The following is a 20,845-nucleotide window of genomic DNA, read 5'->3' on the forward strand; positions in this document are numbered from 1 at the left end:
ACTTTAAGGTTGTCCAGTCTATCACTTTTATCCTGCCAAAGGTAATTTCAAGTGAGAGATTTACCGTCACTATATTTGTGCAATTTTTCAGAGGCTTATCCACTTTTCAAGACCTGCAATGATTGATGAGCAGTGATATTCCATATTTACTTCTTTGACCTAATTTAAAGTATAACCGTGGTCATCTAATACTGCACATCTTTACTATTGTAGTACTCAAGTCCAGGACTCAGACTGGTCCAACTCCAAATCTGGATTTCAGGACTAATGACCTAGGGGCTCGAGACTTGTCTCAGTATCAAAGTTTAGTGAATAAACACTCTGGTACATCCATAAAATTGGAAGCAGCAGAGGTTTCTGTATCCCCCAAACACTGAATCCTACAACTCCCATAATGCAACACAACATTTCTCCCATGATTCTTTCAAACTCCACCCTTCTAATGAAAAAAATCATATACTCAAGTTACAAGTTCATGCTTAGGTGGTTTTTTGCCACTGCAACATCATCAGGGTTATTTTGTCAGACTTGTCAAAGCTGCCTTTAGAGCCATAGAAAACATTCAGATTTGTTTTAATAACTGTTTGCACATGCTGAGAGTGGTAACTGTTGTGATGAGTTAATTGGTGAGGTGCCCCTTTAAGATAGGACTGGAAGTATAGCTGTGGTTTTTGTCTTCAGTGAAGCCTTGGTGACAAACAGGAAACCAAACACAGCTACCATAGTGCTGACAAAACACATGACACGAACTCATTTTTGAGCCCAGTGTGAATAAAATACAAGTGTTCTGAAAGAGCAGCGTTTTCTTTTCTTTTTTTTTCCTTTACCAACTGCCGTGTCTTTGGTTAACATTATCCAGCAGACCAAGGACAAGCAGCAAGCTTGGTATCATCCTTTAGAAACGTGAGGATTCACATGTAAATTCCAGCGATGTAAACTCACAACAGCCCCCATTCAACTACAAGTGCCCTCGTTTGAAAATAAAGTACCAGAGTCATCTCTTTGATGGGATCTATCCAATCATGCAAAGAAAAAGCCTGAACTCATCTCCATTCATTAAACAAAGCTCTCAAATCAGCTAATCCTGAAGTGCTGCGATTGCATGTCACGAGGTGAATAAAATAAATCCTCTTCCTGGTGTATTTACTGGAATTTATCTTCACTTATAACATCTGTTTAGTTTTAATAAAGTTGTTTTCATTCAGGGAGTTTGTATTGATAACGGGAGATAAGAGGCAGGCCAAATATTTGGATATGTTTTCTCATTTAAGGGTCAGGAAGGTTCGCGGGTGCACCTGTTATGGGCTCTGTACAGGTCAGTTTCCCATATTTTTCATTTGAATAAGCCATGTTCCTCACTGTGGTTTTTTTTTGTTGGCTCCAGTTAAATGAAAACAGTGCTCTTTGAAGGAATTTTATTCCACTGAGGTCTACCATGGCTGATACAACTTTCTATTTTGATGCATCTGCTGGGTCTGTCTGCGTCTTTGTGAACTGTTTGGATTTAACGGTTGAGGCTGCCGAGTCGTGATCTTAGTCATACTGTGCATCTCTGTTCATTTGTGATGAGATTACTCATCCAGAAATGCAGCAGTTGGCAGTAGCAAAGGTCGTTAACGCTTTCTTTGTGAAATGTGATCGCGTATGAACCAAGAGTCATGAAGATGTGCTGTAATAGGCTGAGCTGTCACTCGGCCACTTGAGGGACACTTTTATAAAAAAGCAGCGCAACAGCTAAAGGCCACCTCGAAAGAGGCAGCATTAGGAAGTAGAGCTAAATGTAAATGGGTTTTATGAGAAGTAGTGAATTGTCAGCTTGGGTAACAGTTGGACTCTTGGTACTGCTCATTGTTCCTCCCTTTTCCATTGCATGCGCTCATGTGTCCTACATTTGCTTGTTTTAGTTACTATGGTTGTGTGTTTCCCTGCCACAGTGAGACTGCTCGTCTATTCTTAGAGAACGGCCTTGTAAGCCGGCAGATGGCCCGTGGCTGGCGTGGTGGAGGTGCTCAGGAGGCCAGTTGGCTGCAGAACCTGGAGTATGTCATTAGAGCTCATTTACATTGTATCGTTCAAGAGGCTACTCGTGCAATCTGCGGGGGTTCGGTGCAGCCAGATGCCACCACGTGACACTGCAAATAAAAATTGCAACACACACATCCCAAGGATAAGTCGATCCAAGGACCTCAGGATCATTGTTTCACTTCTAAGACGCAGCATTTCTGTCTTTTGCTTTCTTGAGGACATCAGCGCAGCCTTGATGATGTGGCTTTCACAGAAGGTTTCCATTACAGCACAGATTGAACGGTCTTGAACGTCAGGAATGCTGTTATGCTGATAAAATTGATGTCTTAGCATAAAGGGAAATTGCCCCTTTGAATGTGTTTTGAATTATTGAGCAAAGACAAAACCTATTACACTGAGCATTGACTGACTGTTGATGGGACGGACTTCTCCCTTTTTTTCTCTCTCTCTCAAAAGTTTAGCAATGTATTTATTGAGTTTTGGCCAAGCCACATGTGCTCCCACAGCACTGTTCATCATGCTGTGTGGGAACTGAAGGTTGGAGAGAGAGAGACTGATGGTTACTGTCAAGACTGCTGAAGGTGTGGTACAGCCCTTCCTCCTCACACATACAGTCCAGCTCTTGTGTGTCTTGACGAACAAGGAAAAACTGTATCAAGTTGAGAGAGTTTAAAGCTGACTCATCAATACTGCCATGAGTTTGGATTTTTAGAAGGAGGGGTGGCATTGTGATGTTGGTACATTTTCCTATGCACACAGTGGGATATTCATAGTTGTTGCTTGGCATTGTTCAGTTACGCTGTTTGTGTGTGTAAATCTGTTTTTCTTTGGCATGCGTGTGTCTCTGTGTGTGTGCAGCTCGTCTCACTTTTCCCAGGACAAAGTCACAGAGAGCCAGACAGGAAGGCTTTTTATTCCCCCGTGAAAAGTTTGTACATCATAGTTGTAATAAAAATTGGAAAAATTGTTACTCGTTGCCAGATCGTGTCTCCTCTAGCTGTATTTCACACTTTCTGGGCAAAGCTCTGAGCAGGAGGACTCGGTTGGAGGAAATGTTCCACTGCCACATGTGTTTCATTGATATTCATATCACCGAGAAGCACAATGCTGCAGGAACATGTTAGTATACAGGCGGGCCACTGCTGTGTCATACCAACAAAATCAAAATTACAACAAAAGCTGATGGAGATGCTGGTGTTTTCAACTCTTTTCTTTCTCTTTTCTGGGGAAAAACAATGCAGCCAGAAAGTGTCAGTCTGCAGAGGATACATCCAGGATGGCTGTGTGTGTCCATTCAGTTTCAGGTGAATGTCTCTGTGGTTTGTAGTGTCTGTGACTGCAAACCTCACACAGACATAACCACACGTTTCTGTCACACAGGAAATGTTGTCTCCTCCTACATTAAGCGTGCAAGTCGAGCGCTGCTGCTGCTGCTGCTGCTGCTGCTGCTGCTACAAGCACGCACTAGCACATTTGGCAAAGTTGAGCCGTTGTCATTTTTTTTGGGGTGGTTTGCCTGTTGCAGCAGTGCGTTGGCGCACAGCCTCAGTCTTCTACCGACTGATCCTCTTTAAGTTGAAGAAAGCCGTGATTTGTAGTTGGCAGCTCCTTCGCCCCACAAGGTCTGTTTTTTGTGTGTGTGTGTTTTTTTTGTGTTCCTAATTCTTTTGCGATTATGAAATTCATCTCTACAGCTGCACTCTTCCACTTTGGCTTCAGCTTCCACGTCATTTGTCTCTGAGAAGTTAAGAGTTCCTTCAGTGGGTTCCTCTGCTAACATGAGACGGTGGTTGAAAACGTTAGGAAGCAGATGCGTGCCTTCTTCTCATTTGATTTATTGGTTAGTTTTATAGTGGAGTGTGTGTGTGTGTGATTTGGAGTAAGGATTACTGGGAAAAGAAGTGTTCTTTATCAAACGCATAGGAAAAAGTTTATTTTGTTATTTTACGCACATGTGTGCACATCTGTCTGCCTGTGGACAAAAGTTGGGTTTCTGGCACAGTGCAAAAGACACATTATCACCTCTGTATCATCTTGGGTAAAAGGCGAGTGTTCATAAATGTGTGTTTAAGGCTGCTATATCCTGTTTCACACAGGAAATGAACTTCTCAGATCGGTATCTTCCACAAGCTTCACACTGAGCATGTTGTTCTCAGCAGTTCACATCGTTTCATTTGCATTCTGTACATGCAGTTGTTTTTTACAGTTAGTGCCTCCATTTTTACTACCAACTTGATTTGTCGCTTTGTAGCTTCAACATCACAAATATCTGAAATCATATGCAAATCTATTAACATATTCCTTTCTCTTGTGTCTTATCTTTGTATCCCTCAGGGTCAGAGGTCAATCTGAGCCACAGCAACATGTCTGAGTCCGTCAAGCCCAACAGCCCCAGTCTGCAAGGCAAGGGGGAGAAGAGCCATGGCAGCGACTTCAGCTATGTGGGCATCGATGCCATCCTGGAGCAGATGAGGAGGAAGGCCATGAAGCAGGGCTTCGAGTTTAACATCATGGTTGTTGGTGAGTGTGACGTGCACAGCCACACATTGATTGATTTACTGCAGATGGTGGTGTGTGTGTGTGTGTGTGTGTGTTGTTATTTTTCTGCTTTTTATAATTTCTCCTCTCTTCTTCTACTGCTTTCAGTTCCCTTTCACTTTCCTGCCTTTGTATTGGTTTTTTTATGGTGCTGATTTTAACCTTGTCTCTGATTTATCTTCATATGCAACCAATTTACCAAAGTAATTTAACTTCATTGGCATCATTAAAAACAAGATGTGGTGAGTGTGAAGGTCAAGGTGAATGGGGTGCAAAACCAGTGGTGACACTTTTTAATATTTAACAAATAACCTGAATCAGTCCTTTTAGTGTAACCAATTGTTTTCTTTTTATGTGTGAACTGAACCACACAGAAATCTTGAGATCGAAATCTTGAGAAAAACTGGTCCCAAGGACAAAGCACAAAAAGTCGCAGCATAGCATCCATATGAGAGCAGGTGGACGGTGGCCTTACTGTATAAATACAACAGTAAATCTGCGGTATTACGTGAAGATTAGTTTAAACAGCCAGCTTCTCATCCAGCCTGACCTTCAGCTCAACGCTGAGCTTGATTACACATCCACGTTAGATTTGGATAAAACTCTATCCTAAAATCTAAACTGACGCAGATGTATTCAGGAGGACTTGAAGCTGTAATTGCTTCCAAATGCCTTATGTTTACAACAGCTATTGAGTCAGTGTTGAATTCAGCAAAATAAAGAAGAGAAATCAGATGGTTACTATTGGGAACATTTTCAATTTAAGCTGCAACAACACAGAATGAAGAACAAAGCAAGTTCAATTCTTTCTGAAGAAGCTCTGCTATCCAGAATAATTAACTTGGTGCTAAATGGACACACATTCACAGTAAACATCTTTTCTCTCAGGGTGTCATACACATCAACACACTACTTTACACACTAGATTCTTTAACCTGTAAAATACCTTTCATTCATTTTTCACCACCATCACACTTGAAAAGAAATAAATGAGTGGCTTAACATCAGCTGTTCTATTAAGGCGCAGCTCTTTTCTTTGTGTCCATGATGTAACAAACACACACACACACACACACACACACACACACACACTTGAGTGGATAAAAGGAGGCTGTCAGGCTGTGTAAGTGGCATAATGATGGCGATTACTCTGACGAGCCAGAGCGCACACACTCCTGAGGGAAGACTCACAAACACCCCGCCAATTAGGTGCCTCTGTCATGCACTTACATGTATGTACACACACACACACACACACACACACACACACACACACACACACACACACACACACACACACACACACACACACACACACACACACACACACACACGTCCATGAAGCCTTGTCTGTACCTACATGCAGGTGAGCACATGTGAAACAGAAACAAACCGATGTGCATTATCCTCAGAGACAGGAATGTCAACATGTGTTTGTTCACACACTGAGATTAGTGTTTGTGATTTGTTAAAACCCCAATTAGATTCTTTTGAGCCTCAGTGTTTGTGTTTTGATTCTGTTCATATTGGCTTGTTGGTAGTTGCTGGAGTCTGTTTGATTTCAAGCCCTGCAGGGCAAAGTTTTGTTTGCACAGAGATGTTGCCGCGTTTCCATGGAGACATGCAATACAATAAACATGTTAGAGAAATGAAGGAAAGATGTAAGACAGTGAGGACGTGCAACAAGACTCAGTGATACAGCTTATGTGTGAGAAAGAATGAATAAATAAAATACCTGGGTGAAACAACAGTTTTTAATCTTTACCTGCATCTCAGTTTTCATCACTGTTGCAGGCACGGTGCTCGTTCCCACATAACGCTGACATGCATCCACTTGTAGAGCTCCAAATCCTCAAGGACAAATGAAACTTGTGTCATTAGAAGATATATAACACCGTGTTGTCAAATAACACTCACGCAGTGTATAGACTGGAATAGAATACAATGCAAGTTTTCAATGGAGAAGAGCCAGGGTGAGTCTAATCCAACACAAAGTGATTTTTATTTTGCTCGAGGGAAGTTTGACAGATACTTTTTTAGCAACATCTCAAGTTCTCCTGGAGTCATGTTTCTGGCTGTGAAGCCAGTGTCGACCTGCCTTATTGCAATTGGTCTCCTGATAAAAATCAGTTTGTTTTATTATATGTTTAGTTTATTTTTGTCATCTACTGGTGTAGAGCGGTGGTTGGTTGGTTTCTTTTGGTTACTGGTTGCTAATATAAATGAGGCACACAAAAGGTCGATGCAGGGATACCACAACGTAGAATTAAGTAAAAATAGAGCACCTTTAGAGTTTCTGTTGGTTAACAGAGTTGTTGAAAGGTTAGAGCAGCTGTGGTCTTGGCCCTGTCCCTGTCCCTGGTGGCCCCTTCTATGAGATGCGTTTGCTTAATCCCTGCCCTGAGCCAGCTGACCTTTTGATTCGCACCACACCGAGGGGGCAGCCATGGTGTCTTATTGTGTGCGTGTAAGAGAAAGTGTTGGAAGTGTGAGTTGAGTGCATGAGAAGACTGCGTTTGTAGAGTGTGTGTGTGATTGTGTGACACTGGGGGAGACAGAGAGAGAGAGAGAGAGAGAGCGTGGTGGGAAAAGGCGCCCTGGGTGTTGCAGAAGGCCTGGCAGCTTGGCAACGCTCCACACGACACAGTAGATGCCCACAGGGGCAGTTAACGGAGGGTGGGAGAGAGAAATATGGATGGGAGACGTGAAACATGCTGTGCCACGTTAAGCGTGTGTGTGTGTGTGTGTGTGTGTGTGTGTGTGTGTGTGTGTGTGTGTTAACAGCACAAATCAAACCCACATTATCTTGTGTGAACATCATCTTTCACATGTGTCTACTGTTGTGGACGGTCTCTAATAGTGCAATTTAACACAGAATGTGTGTCCAAGGTCAAAACAAACAAGAAAATGCTACAGCTGTTCAATTGAAAGTTTTTTATTTCTGAAATGTCTTCTGACCTGGTAGACGTGTGTTACTGGCTTAATCAGCGAATCAAGTTTGCTATTTCCTTGAGTTTGCATTCACAGGGTAGAATGGGACGTCTTTGATGTGCAGAGGTGATGTGTAGCAGAGATGCAATAACTATCACGTCCAGATTCATTTATTAATGATAAACACCAAATGTCATTCAGCCACTTTCATGGTAGTTATGCATTAAGGTAAAATCAATATCAAAATCAAGTTATTTTAGTTAAACTTATATATAAGACTGAATGAAAACATTCAGTGTCATTTAAAGTACATTTGATAGATCATTATATTTTATATTTTAAGTAAGGACAAATTAAACAGTAATCTTATTGTATTCAAAGGGATGTTGCTATTTTTAAGGCAAAAATTGTTAATTTTTCCTTCTTAACTGTCTGTTTTGTTAGGACCAAAAAAAGGACAGAGGTCAACAGGTGCAAATAAGGGTTCATCCTGAGTCATGAACCGTACCTCTGACTTAAGGGAATTCTTCTTCGTGTAGTTTAAGTGCAGTGATGTATTCTAAAATTGTTAAATATAGCCTTTGAATGTTTGTCTTTGTGTGTGTGTGTGGTCGGTCTATACAATACATCTGTCCTCTCGGCCTCCTGGTCTGACCCTGCAGCTGTCCTGCTATGCTCACAGTCCATCATTAACAGACACATGTGCGCACACACACTCGCCGCACAACCCGCACATAGGGAATGATGTCATATGCACATTAAAAACCCTAAAAGAAACTTTTGTGTTTGAGTTAAATGAGGCCTCTGACTTTGACAGCTTTGCCTTGTGACCGTCTAGGCTTAAAACAACTGGTGAATGCGGTCCCTGTTTCTCTAACTCTCGTTTGTGTGTTTTTCTGTCTTCAGGACAAAGCGGTTTGGGGAAGTCCACTCTGATGAACACCCTGTTCAAGTCCAAGGTGAGCCGTAAATCAGTCCAGCCCAACCCAGAGGAGAGGATCCCCAAGACCATCGAGATCAAGTCCATCAGTCACGGTTGGCAAAATTCACATTCAGTAGCCTGCAGTCAATATGACCACAGCATTAATAATAAGCAGCATGTGTGTTTCCATATGCTGACCTTTAGTTTTCTCTCGGTGTCCATGTGAAAGAAATGAGAAATATTAAGAAAACAACTTTTCTTTGTCCAGATATTGAAGAAAAAGGAGTGAGGATGAAGCTGACAGTAATCGACACTCCCGGCTTTGGGGATCAGATCAACAATGAAAACTGGTGAGCTAAGGTTATGTAACCTTGTGACCTTGGTGGCCATTGCCAATGTCCCTTCATACATTAAATTTGTATGGTTGCTTATTCAGTCCATATGGTTTATCAAAGCCAAACCTCAGTGTTTTATGAAACATTTTTGCATTTCATTTAACTACTAGACAGACAATGTCTTCCTGTCGACCTTTAAGTTTGTGAGTTTCTTTCCATTGAAATTCATATTCATGTTTTGCTTTGTTTTTTGTTTTTTGTTTTTACGTACAACCCTCTCAGAGGATTGCTGTTTGTGAGGATTTCATGCACAAATATTCATAATTTAGTTACGGTAATCAATTAACTTATTAAGTTTATCAAATTTTATTTTGACTTATTTAATCTTTTATGTAATCTAGACAGAAGCGATGTGTCCCTGATGACATATAGAGGGAAAAGACTAGATATCTACCGGTACATCTATCTATATCTACATGGAGCTATTTTACCAGCTTATTCATCACCTTAAGTTACTCCCATAGCTTAGGTAACAGATATCGTATAAAAACTTACCTTCTCATTTCTGACCTGTGTTTCCTTCTTTCAGCTGGCAGCCCATTATGAAGTTCATCAATGACCAGTATGAAGCCTACCTGCAGGAGGAAATCAATATCGACAGGAAGAAGAGGATCCCAGACTCCAGGGTGCACTGCTGCATATACTTCATTCCTCCCACAGGCCACTGGTAAGATACTGTATCAAACAGACGCACATTCTTGTGGCTAAGTGCCCCCACTTCATCCCACCAGTTTCTCCCACAGCCGCACAGATGAATCAGGCCTTCTGGGACCGTTTCCCTCGACCTATTGTCTCTCAACAGATTCTTAACTGTGTCCTTCTCCAGCTCTTCCTTTTCATCTCTCTCTCTCTGGTGACCACATGTGGAAGTCATTCTCTCCTCAGAGGCACTGAAGTATCACTTGAAAAGTCAGATTTCAGAAAGAAATTGGACTCTGCAGTTCTCACAGTTAAGAGCGATAGTGAAACAACTTCCAGGATGTGGAGAGTGACTTATCTTGAATAGGACAAATGGTGGTGGTGGAGTTAATGATGATGAAGCTTATTTGTCAGTGTATTCACCATTAAAAATCCATGACACGACATGAGCTCAAGATCTTCTACATTAACCTAATTTATTGTATCAACACACATTTTTCCGCACCAGAAGTCTGGTTTTAATTGCTTTGTATTACAATCGTTGAGTGCAACATGACAGTGGTCAGACACTGGCATGTTTTAATGAGCCACTGCGCCGGCACAAGACTGTCCTCGGTGTAAATGATGCTAACAGACCAAAGTTAATGTAATTATAATGGTAATGACGATGATGTCACTTTGTGTTCAAGTAATGACGGTCACGCCCCAAAGTCTCCCTACAGTTTCTCGATAAAGCCACACATCTCTCTTTAGTTAAACAACCACCTGGTTGTTTAACTAAACAACCACCTGGTTGTTTAACTCGCATGACGTTTGCTTCAGCTACACTACACACTAAAACTAATGAGGAGATGATGCAAACCTTTCTCCCGCTGCTTTGTCAGTGATTAGGGTCATTTTCTCCGGTCGATGCTGTAATTTGTTCGATTCTGCAGTGATGTGTGGCGTGTCCTCATGTGCACCGAGGGCCGAGGAGGACGTACTGCCACACACACAAACAGTGAGGCTCTGAGTTGTTGTGGCTGATGCAGGCATCTTGATAGTGGTACTGAGTTAGTACACAAGTGGATAAAAAAGAACACAAAACACCAACTGTGAACACACACACTCTCTAACTATCTCCCTGCATATCTCAGTGACGGCTCCTCCACTGCTGCTTCATATTTCTCTAGACTGGTAACTCAACAGTTGTCCACTTAAACCTTCTGTCTATGAGTGTGTGTGTGTGGGGGGGTGGCATGTGTGTTACTGTGTTTCCCGCTGTTTGACAGACCCCCTCATCATCTGCTCATGTCGCCACAGCTGCTGCTGCTGCTTAGAATGTACGTGTGTGTGTGGTCATGTAAAGCAGCGCAGGTTGTGGACTCAAGTGGGTAGTGGGCATGCTAACACTCGTATAACCACACTCATGTGGATGCCCCGAGTGCGTTTGTTGATTGTGTGTCATCTCGTCTTGCTTACAGCTGCACGATTCAGCCAGTTCAACAACACCCCAAGCTGCTCTCCTCTTTCGCTGTTTCACCGTGAATCTGTGCTGCTTCCCTCTCTCAGCTGCCATATCCTCAAACACTGTCCCTGAAGTATCACTACCCACACACAGACTCCAGATATGCACACTTCACTGAAACACAAATACATGAAAATCCAGAGTACGATTGAAAACAAAGACACAAACATCTGTCAGGAAGTGGTGTCTTCCTTACAACCAACCGGAGAGTTGAAGGCATGAACACAAAGGAGACATCTGTTGGGCCTACTGTTACAACCTGGCACTGAGAGGAACATAGTGAAGTAGACATGTTTGCATGTTTGCATATGTTTAGATAGAGAGACAATGTTCAACATATAGACATGTGATACATATTTTTTTTTAAATCAAATGTTCCAACACAGCAACATGAGCTGGAGCTTTAAAGAAACAACATAACAACACTTTAGTTTGTGGTGGATAAGTTTTGTTATTTTACACTGGTTCATGAGGGGAAAAAAGTACTGGAACAAGTCTAGAAACTCTACGATCGTACTCTTATTCTGTTTTTGCTTATTTTCCCTTTTTCATTTCACACACTAATGACAGTTGAAGTTTTAAATTGAGGCCTGTTACCAATTACACAGACATGATGCCAAAAGCCTCTGAATGCCTCTGCTTTGTGACCACAATCCAAGAATGACAGGCAGGAACATTTTTTGACAGGAACTTCCCTGGTAGCTCTCTATCATTGGAGATATGCTGTTTTTTTTTTTTTTTTTTTTTTTTACATCTTTGATTGTTTGAAGCATCGCGAACAGCAGCATGTATTTATCGCAGCTCTAATATAATTTGCATGTCAGCAATTTGCTTTTAAGTTGCCTCTGTGGTTTTAGATAGATGAACAGTGCTCAGTGAAGCAGAACGCAGTCTTGGCATCTCCAGCCATTTCTGATAATGGCGGAGTCAGCCACACTATTTCCCCTCTGGATAGTCTTATTGCTAGCTCATTTAACATGTCTTCCTGAGAAAAAGAAGGCTGCACTTTGACTCTCATCAGCTCCGAGCTGGTTTCTGATCTATTACTAAAACGGAGAGAGGGCAGAGCTTTCCGCACTGTGGTAGGTTGTTTGCTCAACTTATTATTTGACCACAGAGGTTATTGTTCCCAATTTATACGGAAATGACTGCTGCTGTTTTTTTCCATCCACCTAAATAGGACAATCTGTGCATGCAAGCATGTAAATGTGCATCTGTGCATGCGTGTATACATGCATATTTATTGTCTGTACAACATATGTTTGTGTGCAAGGACACATGTGTACACATTAAAGTGTGCACATATGCTCAGTCATGCATATGACACAGCACACATGCCAACATGCCGTGTACGTTCTTGCAGCTGTGCATACACAGTTTCTGTTTGCACTTACCTGATTTATATTTGATAAATATTCACAAAGAGAGATGATCACAACCATTAACCTCTGCTCTTTTCTTTGATTCAGTCCTCACTCTCCTCCCTCTCTGCATACTTGCCAGTTGCACCTTCAGCATGAAAAATGCATAAAATATAATGTATTTGGTATTTTTGGTTGAATGCATCACTGACTTGTGTCATCTCTTTCTACCTTTTGCGCAGCTTTGTTTGTTCTTTCCTCTCTCTTGCTCTGTGCAACACATGCTCCCTTGTGGTATCATCTTGTGTACATGGTGACATGCCTGTCAGTCAGTTAGGAGAGCGAGCCGGGCCTCTCCTCCAGCTGCCCCTGGGTCTTTGAACCAGGTTGGCCTGGCTTGGCTGGGGCTAATTGGAGGGCAGAGCAGACAGCATGAGGGGAGTCTGTCTGGAGGAGCGACTAGAGGCCTCGTTGAAACGGGAGGGGAAAAAAAGCAGAAAGAAATACTAGTCAGGCTACAGTGTAGGCTGATACATGGCCAGTGCTAATGACTGCTTTTACCAGGAGCAACCAGAAAGCTGTTACAGGAGAAAAGTGAAAAAAGAAGAAGACATTTTTCTAGGAGGAACAAATGGAGAGTATACTTCATCCACACTTATTTTGAGTCAAGCTAAATCAGAAAAATAATCGGTCAAAAGTATAGGTTTTCTTACTGTCTCTGAGTGAAGGTGCATGCTCCTCCACACTTTACTGTAATCACACTTAGGAGAGTGTAACAGGAGAAGACACAGGAAAAAAACAGCATCATATGTTAAAGCAGTATCATCAGGGTCAATACCAGAAACTGGGGACAACTGAATGTATGGGAGTAGACCATGATTGCCCTCTAGTGGTTGCTCTGCTCCATTACATTGCTATATCTTTCTATATGCATGCATGTGTTGAAGGTCCTGCAGGTGAGAATATTTATGTGGTGCCAGAGATAAAAGAGACATGTTTCCATTTAGACTGGATCAAGTAAAAATTCAAGAATGAAAAGGGAAAATATTCACACCTCAATGGCTCAATGAGCAAAAACTCAAAATGTTTTGAAATATTTTAATACAACACAAATGTACAGTTATGTTCATACAGTAACGTGAGATTGTGCTCTATTCTCTCTGTCCTCGTACAGCCTCAGGCCTCTGGATGTGGAGTTCATGAGGCGCCTCAGTAAGGTGGTCAACATCGTCCCCGTCATTGCCAAGGCTGACACACTGACCCTGGAGGAGAGGGACTACTTCAAACAGACGGTGAGAGGTGCCAGGCATCACATACAGAAGCCATCTGGGCAAAACCCACACCGTACCCATCCTGGGGACTACTGTATCATCTCACAACTGTAACACTTTGAAAGTCATGCTCAGTCCAGACGGAAGCATTTAAGAGCGATTTATCTTGAAGCATTTATTTACCCGAGAGGCGTTCCACAGCTCCAACGTCTGGCATGTTAGTAGAAGGGGAACCTCTGCTCCGTTGCCAACTGAGCAGGCAGGCCCTTCATTACCAGGGAATTTCTGGGTGACCGTAGAAGTCAGCCAAGTTCAGAGAGATCTGCACTGTGCAGTACATGTTGTCTCCATTGTAGCATTGTGGTAAACAGGGAATATGAATCTGTCAGTCTTTCAGTTAGTGAATATAGCATTAGTGCAAACTAAAACATTATTCTATTAATTGGCTCAAAATGTTACAAGGATATTAATGACTCCTAGATGGTTCCTGGAGCTCCTGTCTAATAACTGTTGGATATCCAGGATGATTTACAATAACTTCATTGATTGCCTGATTTTTTTTTTTCCTGCAATTCCAGATTTGACTTGCTCCAATGTTTTTTTAGGACCAAATACTTGCAAAACTAATGACATTCACATCAGCCTCAGCTGTAGCTTTTGATACAAATTAGCAGATGTTAGCATGCAACTACAGTATGATCAAGCCATGTATTGGCTCATTTACAATGTGAGTACGTCAGCATACTTGTGCTATAGCGTTTAGCTCAAAGCACCACTGTGCTCTCGTTGGCTCACACTTGGTGTATTACAGTGGTCGAGCTCATAGCAAACTACTTTGAGACACCTCAGGCTGCTAATCCTCCACTGTAACCTCACAGCTGTCAACTCATTATCATGGCTTTCCCTGCTACCTCAGATTTCTTGCTCCACCCCGGCTGGAGTCTTAAACTGTCTCTGCAGTGGCCTCCCGCTCCTCGCTGTGTTTCTGTTGGATAATTCTCAATCTGCAGGAGGCAGACAGCCACCTGCCCTCTTCCATCATTTCCTTTATCTCTTCATCCCTACATCCAAAAATACGGGCTTCCCTAACAGCTTTATTCATTTTAGAAAGGTAGAAGCACAATAGGTGTCTTGGCTCCCATTTTCCCCCTGATGCCTGTAACACCGTCCAATAAGAACAAAGCAGGGATCGGGCCAGGCCCTGGCAGCGAAAGGGAGCCGCAGGGCTTGTAGCTGAATTGTTTTGGTTGGCCGCACATGCTCCGTATGACCCTGAAGATTATTGACTAAAAGTCTCTTGTGCCAAATGTTTCCCCCCATTTTCCCTGCAGTAACTTGACATGCAAACAGAATAAGAGAGTTTTTTTTTCTATTAAATGTTCGGCTCAGTGTGTCCAGCTGTGAGTGTCTGGTCACATTCCTCTAACCAACCGTTGATGTGGCTTTTTTGTAGAATTTCACTTGGTTGGCATCCTATAATGTAAGCCTGAAAGACCTTCCAAGGATAAACAATGAAATGTTTGATCAAGGACCAAGTGGAAATTGTCAGAGTAGTAATTGTGGGAGTGAAAGTCATTCATTAAAAGGACATTTCTTCCAGAAGCTTGTCTGTCTATTTTTCTGTGTCTGTGTCTGAGTTTCAGTCATTATAAAGACATACGGAGAATTGGGGTGGCCGTTTTATAAGCCTTACCTCTGTTTGGATTTTGTCTTTTTTCCTAAGAGCGGTTAACCTCCATGTTAACTCCTCCGTGTCAAGGATATTAGGCACCAATTTATGTCAACACCAGGCAGTATAACATAACCAAGGGTTTATTTAAGTCCTCGAGCGGTGGTCCAGACCAGCTTCTATTCATTTCCCAAACTTAAATACCTGTACAGTATGTGAACAGGATTCGGTCCAAGCATCAAGTGTGTTTTGTGTTAGGGCAACTGATTGACTTGGATGTTGGCTGCAGGGTGGGTGCTGGGATGGGGAGATGATGGATGATGGTGTAGACGATTGTATTTGCCAGTTTTTCTGGAGTCTCGATCCCAGCTCTCATCATGGAAATGTTTTACAGTTGTAAAAAAAAAAAAAAAAAGATAATGTATAGTATAACTTTGTGTATAATGTATGTTTTGCTAAATTGACTCAATGTTCCTGTGTGTCACTGTGTCTGGATTTGTGCAGATTAGAGAAGAGCTGCGAGCCAATGGGATCGACGTTTACCCTCAGAAAGAGTTTGATGAAGATGCAGAAGACAGGATGATCAATGACAAAATCAGGGTAAGTGTGTTCAGACTGTGGCTTCAGCACTTAAGAGTATTTTTGTATGGACAAATTGAAGCCTTTTGATTTGGGGTTTGATTTCTTCTTCATATCTCATATTTTTTTGTTTCCATGGGGAAATCTATTGAGCTGTCATTGGCATAAAAAACATTTTGCTCTAGCAAAAAGAAACAGTCAAGCATGAGCTGAAAACAAATCACTGCTAACACTTGAATGACTATGTGCACTCGACAGGAGATGATCCCTTTTGCTGTGGTGGGCAGTGACCAGGAGTACCAGGTGAACGGGAAGAGGATCCTGGGGAGGAAAACAAAATGGGGCACCATAGAAGGTAATACACATTCTAAGACACTAATACACACATGTGTATACACACACACAAGCACAAAAGGCGGGGGGTATTGTGTATGTTCCCTGACTTAAGATTGAAATTAATAATGTTTTTTCTTTATTATATTCATATATTACTGGCACTGGCCTAATATATTTGAATATCCATCTGCATGGTGGACTGTGGTCCAAAAACAGTTACCATACTCACGTACTCAGATGATATAATGGTACCTCGTCAGTTGATGGCATTCATGTACCAGTATCAATGAGGTGACAAAGAGGATGACAGACTCCTTACTTTTAGTTTTAGCACGTGGAAAAAGTAACAAACTGCAGCTTTAAAACCTGGTTAGCTGGTTTAACTGTGCGTTGATTGGCTTCCAGGCATTTGTTTACACATGTCTCTGTGAGCCTGTAACTAGGGAGATGTATTAGACAGGAGGAGGAGATTTACAGGGACTGCCTGTGTCTGGGGGGGGATAATAGGCAGAAATATAAAATACACATGTACATACCACACACACAGGCATGCACACATACTTACACACTTGCATGCAGTACGTTTGATACATTTGTTGGCTTGAGCAATGTTTGCGCTGCCAGCAGGAGCTAGTCAGCAAATGAGTGTCCTCACCTCACCCAGGAGTGTGTGTGTGTGAGAGAGAGAAATAAGGGGGGGGGGGGGGGGGGGGCAAACATCTGTCTGGACGGAGCATGAAAGTATGTTTTCAAAACATCATCTCCTTCCCAAGATGCATTTCAGCACACTTGGTGGTGCAGACCGAACTGTAGTCCATTGGCTGTCCTATATATCCACAGTAAAAATATATATAATTTACGAAAAAGAAGAGAAGACACCTGCTCATCTATGGTGATTGTTTAACTCTCATGACTCATTACAGGAACTATTTGGTTGAATTGAAATGTTATATCGGCCAGTTTTCTGAAATCCAGTAGAAAAACATTCAGAAGTGCTTGTAGTTCAAATAAGAATGAGGCTGTTTTTCTATCAAAAAAGATATTCTGAGATGGTGTAAAACGAACCGCTACCCTCTCAGCAAGCGTTCTGAAATTAACTCTAGAGAGCTGCAGGTTGAGAGGGGTGAGGTACACTATGAAGTCTGCAGGACAAATGGCGTCTTGTCCGTGTAAAAGAAACAATGGCTCCATTCTAGCAAAGCCAAGCAGCAGGAGAGAGGGAACAAGGAGAAAGGAGGAGAGAGGAAGCTGCTGGGCTGCTGGACTTGTCGGCACAGACATCATAAATTAGGCCTCAGAGGAGAAGCCAGAAGTTAAGGCTCTGTGAAATCACAAGTGAAGTAGAAACTGTTTATTTTGGGGGAGGTTGAAAGGATCATTCGAGATGGAAAAATAGGGGACTGTGCATGCATTAAAATGTATATTGCACTGTATAGAGACTTTCTTCACCAGGAGCAGGAAGAAGAGATACCAGCAGTGCATCTCGTTACAAGTTAGTCGTGTGCTCCCTCGACGCCACTAATCAGCGCTCACAGACCCAGCAGTTATTCCACTCTCCTCCTTTCAAAGAGAATTTAATTTCCTGCCCCTGGATTTCAAAGCTTTACATAAATAGCACCCTCCTTTTTTTTCATTTACACTCTTGACATAATCTATAATTCAAACATGTGTTAGCCCTACTGGAGGCACCAGCAGCTTGTCACGGGGAGTTTGTTAAAACGTCTCACTTAAAGTCCCGCCATATAGAGGGGAGCTGAGTTGTATTAAATTACTCGAAAGTGGAGGAGTGTGTTATCTTTGCTTAACAAAATTGCTGAAGATGTCATGCTAGAAGATGCCCTTCATTTGACTCGTGACCAACGTCGCCATCTTGTGGGAGGTTAGAGGATGGTGAGGTGGAGCTGGATTCAAGGGGTCATATTTAATGATCCTATTACTGCAGATTATTTCAGTATTTCAACTAATATTTCCCCTTTTCCCTCTTTCACAGTTGAGAACATTGCACACTGTGAGTTTGCTTACCTGCGAGACCTCCTCATCAGGTAAACTCCCTTTACTCTCTTGTTTATTTCATGAATTTAATTATACACAAGGAGTTGTATAAAAATCGTGTTAAGGACTGAGCTGCCTGCTGGATCAGATATCACTCACTTTATCTTGGGAAGTTGTTGAAAAGAATTAGAAACAGCACTGAGACTATGAAGCTTCACTTCCACTGAAATCAATACAAATCAAATTCCTCTGGATGGATCTCCACAGTGGTACAACAAGCACTTCTAGTTTGTGCCTGACTATATACTATAAGAAAATATCTTTTTTAATACACTTTTTTTTTTCTAAATAGTGATTATCGACAACCTGGTACACATAAAGTACAAAGAGTAGACACGGTCGCGCACATCCAGTTTAAAAGGTGCTGGCCTCAAAAATGTAGACAGGAAAGGCAAAAAAGGAGACCGCACACACTAAGTACAACCCTGTCAGCTGGATGAACCATGGATTTATTGTTGTATACCAAAAAACTGTGATGTGAAACGTATGATAACATCAGTATTGCATGAAATATTAAATATTACATGAAATCAAATGGCTATGATGTTTAAAATTGAAAATTGCTCACAATTTGCTGTTTTTAGTGACAACATGCATCAATAACACTTTAAAACATCACTCACTGTTGTTGTCTACTTTCTTTCAGGACACACATGCAGAACATCAAGGACATCACAGGCAGCATCCACTACGAGACGTATCGCGTCCGCCGGTTAAATGAATCCAATGGCCACTTCACCTCTCACCCATCTGACCATCCTGCTGAGCCAAAGACCAACGGTCAGCACGAAGAGCAGCCCGGTGTCCTGCAGGCCAACGGAGTGGCCGCCCAGCATGAGGCCCTGGCCCACGAGATGTAGAGAGTCCTGTGCGGTGCTAGATCATGATTCAGGACACAGTCAGGCACAAAACATACACTCACACATGTAGTCTGTTTACATGAACATGCCCACATGCACACACTCTTGCTGTGACGACCATCAGAAGACCAGAATATCGGATGATACTAGATTAGCTCTAAACTAGAAATAACTGTTAGTGCCACTGGCCTGGTCCACTTTGTGTTGTGGTGTATAGTTTTGTATAGATACTAGGGCTAAGTAGGGATATTTAGGTTAGGATAATAGTATTATGGAGGAAGAAAAGATATTGTTGACACCTCTGCACTGCAAAATTTAAAAAAGAAAGCAATAGCAGTGTAGAGCAGCTTTTGGAAAGATGAACCATCTTGTCATTTTAACGTTGTGTTAAGATGTTTTTAAAAAACCCTTTTTTTTGCCAAACCAGCCTGTCTCTTTCTATATAATGCCAATGTTGTGCAATGCAGTCTTACCTTGCATTTTACATCGCTCATTTACTATTGTATTTTTATTGCTGTTGTTCATGTTTTAATATTATTGTATACGTTGAGGTTGTGGAGGAATCTGTGCAACTGTTATCCCATGCAGCTGTTTTGTCCATTTTTTTCTGACTGCAAACCAAATAAAAGTCATTTTTTCTGTTCTAAAGAGAAGCACATACAGTATAGAGTTGATTTATGAATAAGTATTTATGTGTAGGTTTAGTGTAATCGGCATATTTCAACTTTCATTCCAGCTGTTGGCTTCCAGAGGTTTGCTGCAGGTCTTAAACAGTGACGATCTTTTAGGATTAGACGGTGTTTGTCCTTTGTTGCCTGCACTCATACAGCATGTCGTGCCCTGTTGGTTAGGCTCCACTATAAATGGTGCCCAAGGAGTTAGCCTGCTAGTAAAGTGGTCTGTTTTTTGTTCATTCAATATTAATAATTCCAGCTGATTACACCCTGCCAGTAGGTTGTGGTAAAAACGGTGACATTTACATTACAAGCTTAAATTTTGTCATGCGAGGATATTTTACTACTCACTGTGAGGAGGAATTTGTTCCAAACAACGTTAAATAACGCCCACAAAATGACACAGTAATGTCACACGTCACAGTATTTGTGTGCTTTCATGCAAGTTCAAGGGATGTTTTTAGAATAAATTTGTGACATTCTCATATGTTACCAATATCATATGTAACATTCTCCTAACCCTAACCCTAACAAACATAGTCAACAGTGTATGTTTTGCCTCTTTGGGTGACAATAAAAATATTTTCCATACATGCAATGAGAAGAGGTAACTATTGTCTTTTATCCAGAGAAAGTTATTGGGTTACACTTTGTTTACTGTTGTATAGTTCTTGTGTAATTTGTTATGGTATCATAGATCAAGGTTTTATCTTTGATATGCTATCTCAAAGAATAAAGATTGATATTTTTATTGTTTAAAGTTGATTGTCTTGATTGTTAAAACTTTATTCTCTGTATTGATGATTCCTTGAGGGTTAAACTAATTACAGGGACTCGGTGTTGAATCCATTTCAATATTTCGGCAGTTAGCAACAACGGTTAAAATAACAACATTATTTAATTAGTTGAAAACATGTTTTCAAATATCAGTCTTATAATCTCTAAGAATTTGCCTGTTAAGTGGCTGATCTTTTTCATCAACATTTAATCATCTGAAACAAAGTCATATAGCCTACTGGAAATGTTAACTGAACTATTATCTTTTTTAATTAAATAATAAACCACTTAACACTAACACTTTAAGGT

General features: G+C 41.5%; 1 protein-coding gene across 5 annotated transcripts in view; it reads left to right on the forward strand.

Moving 5' to 3' along the window:
• septin9b (septin 9b) overlaps nucleotides 1–20,440 on the forward strand; it is a 72,406-nt gene extending 51,966 nt beyond the window's left edge. For 4 of the 5 annotated variants that reach the window (XM_083973706.1, XM_083973705.1, XM_083973704.1 and 1 more), the window contains 9 exons: nucleotides 4,360–4,545; nucleotides 8,401–8,529; nucleotides 8,685–8,766; nucleotides 9,341–9,478; nucleotides 13,493–13,610; nucleotides 15,763–15,858; nucleotides 16,096–16,192; nucleotides 18,164–18,215; nucleotides 18,872–20,440. In XM_083973706.1, coding sequence (XP_083829832.1) covers nucleotides 4,360–4,545; nucleotides 8,401–8,529; nucleotides 8,685–8,766; nucleotides 9,341–9,478; nucleotides 13,493–13,610; nucleotides 15,763–15,858; nucleotides 16,096–16,192; nucleotides 18,164–18,215; nucleotides 18,872–19,085 — 1,112 coding nt within the window. In that variant the 3' untranslated portion in view covers nucleotides 19,086–20,440. Of the gene's footprint in view, nucleotides 1–3,500; nucleotides 3,648–4,359; nucleotides 4,546–8,400; nucleotides 8,530–8,684; nucleotides 8,767–9,340; nucleotides 9,479–13,492; nucleotides 13,611–15,762; nucleotides 15,859–16,095; nucleotides 16,193–18,163; nucleotides 18,216–18,871 lie in introns of those variants that run through there. The other variant, XM_083973708.1, reaches the window with a different exon arrangement.
• The last annotated feature ends 405 nt before the right edge of the window (nucleotides 20,441–20,845 follow it).

The sequence above is a fragment of the Trachurus trachurus genome (genome assembly GCF_905171665.1).
Source record: "Trachurus trachurus genome assembly, chromosome: 1".
NCBI classification, from domain to species: Eukaryota; Metazoa; Chordata; class Actinopteri; order Carangiformes; family Carangidae; genus Trachurus; species Trachurus trachurus.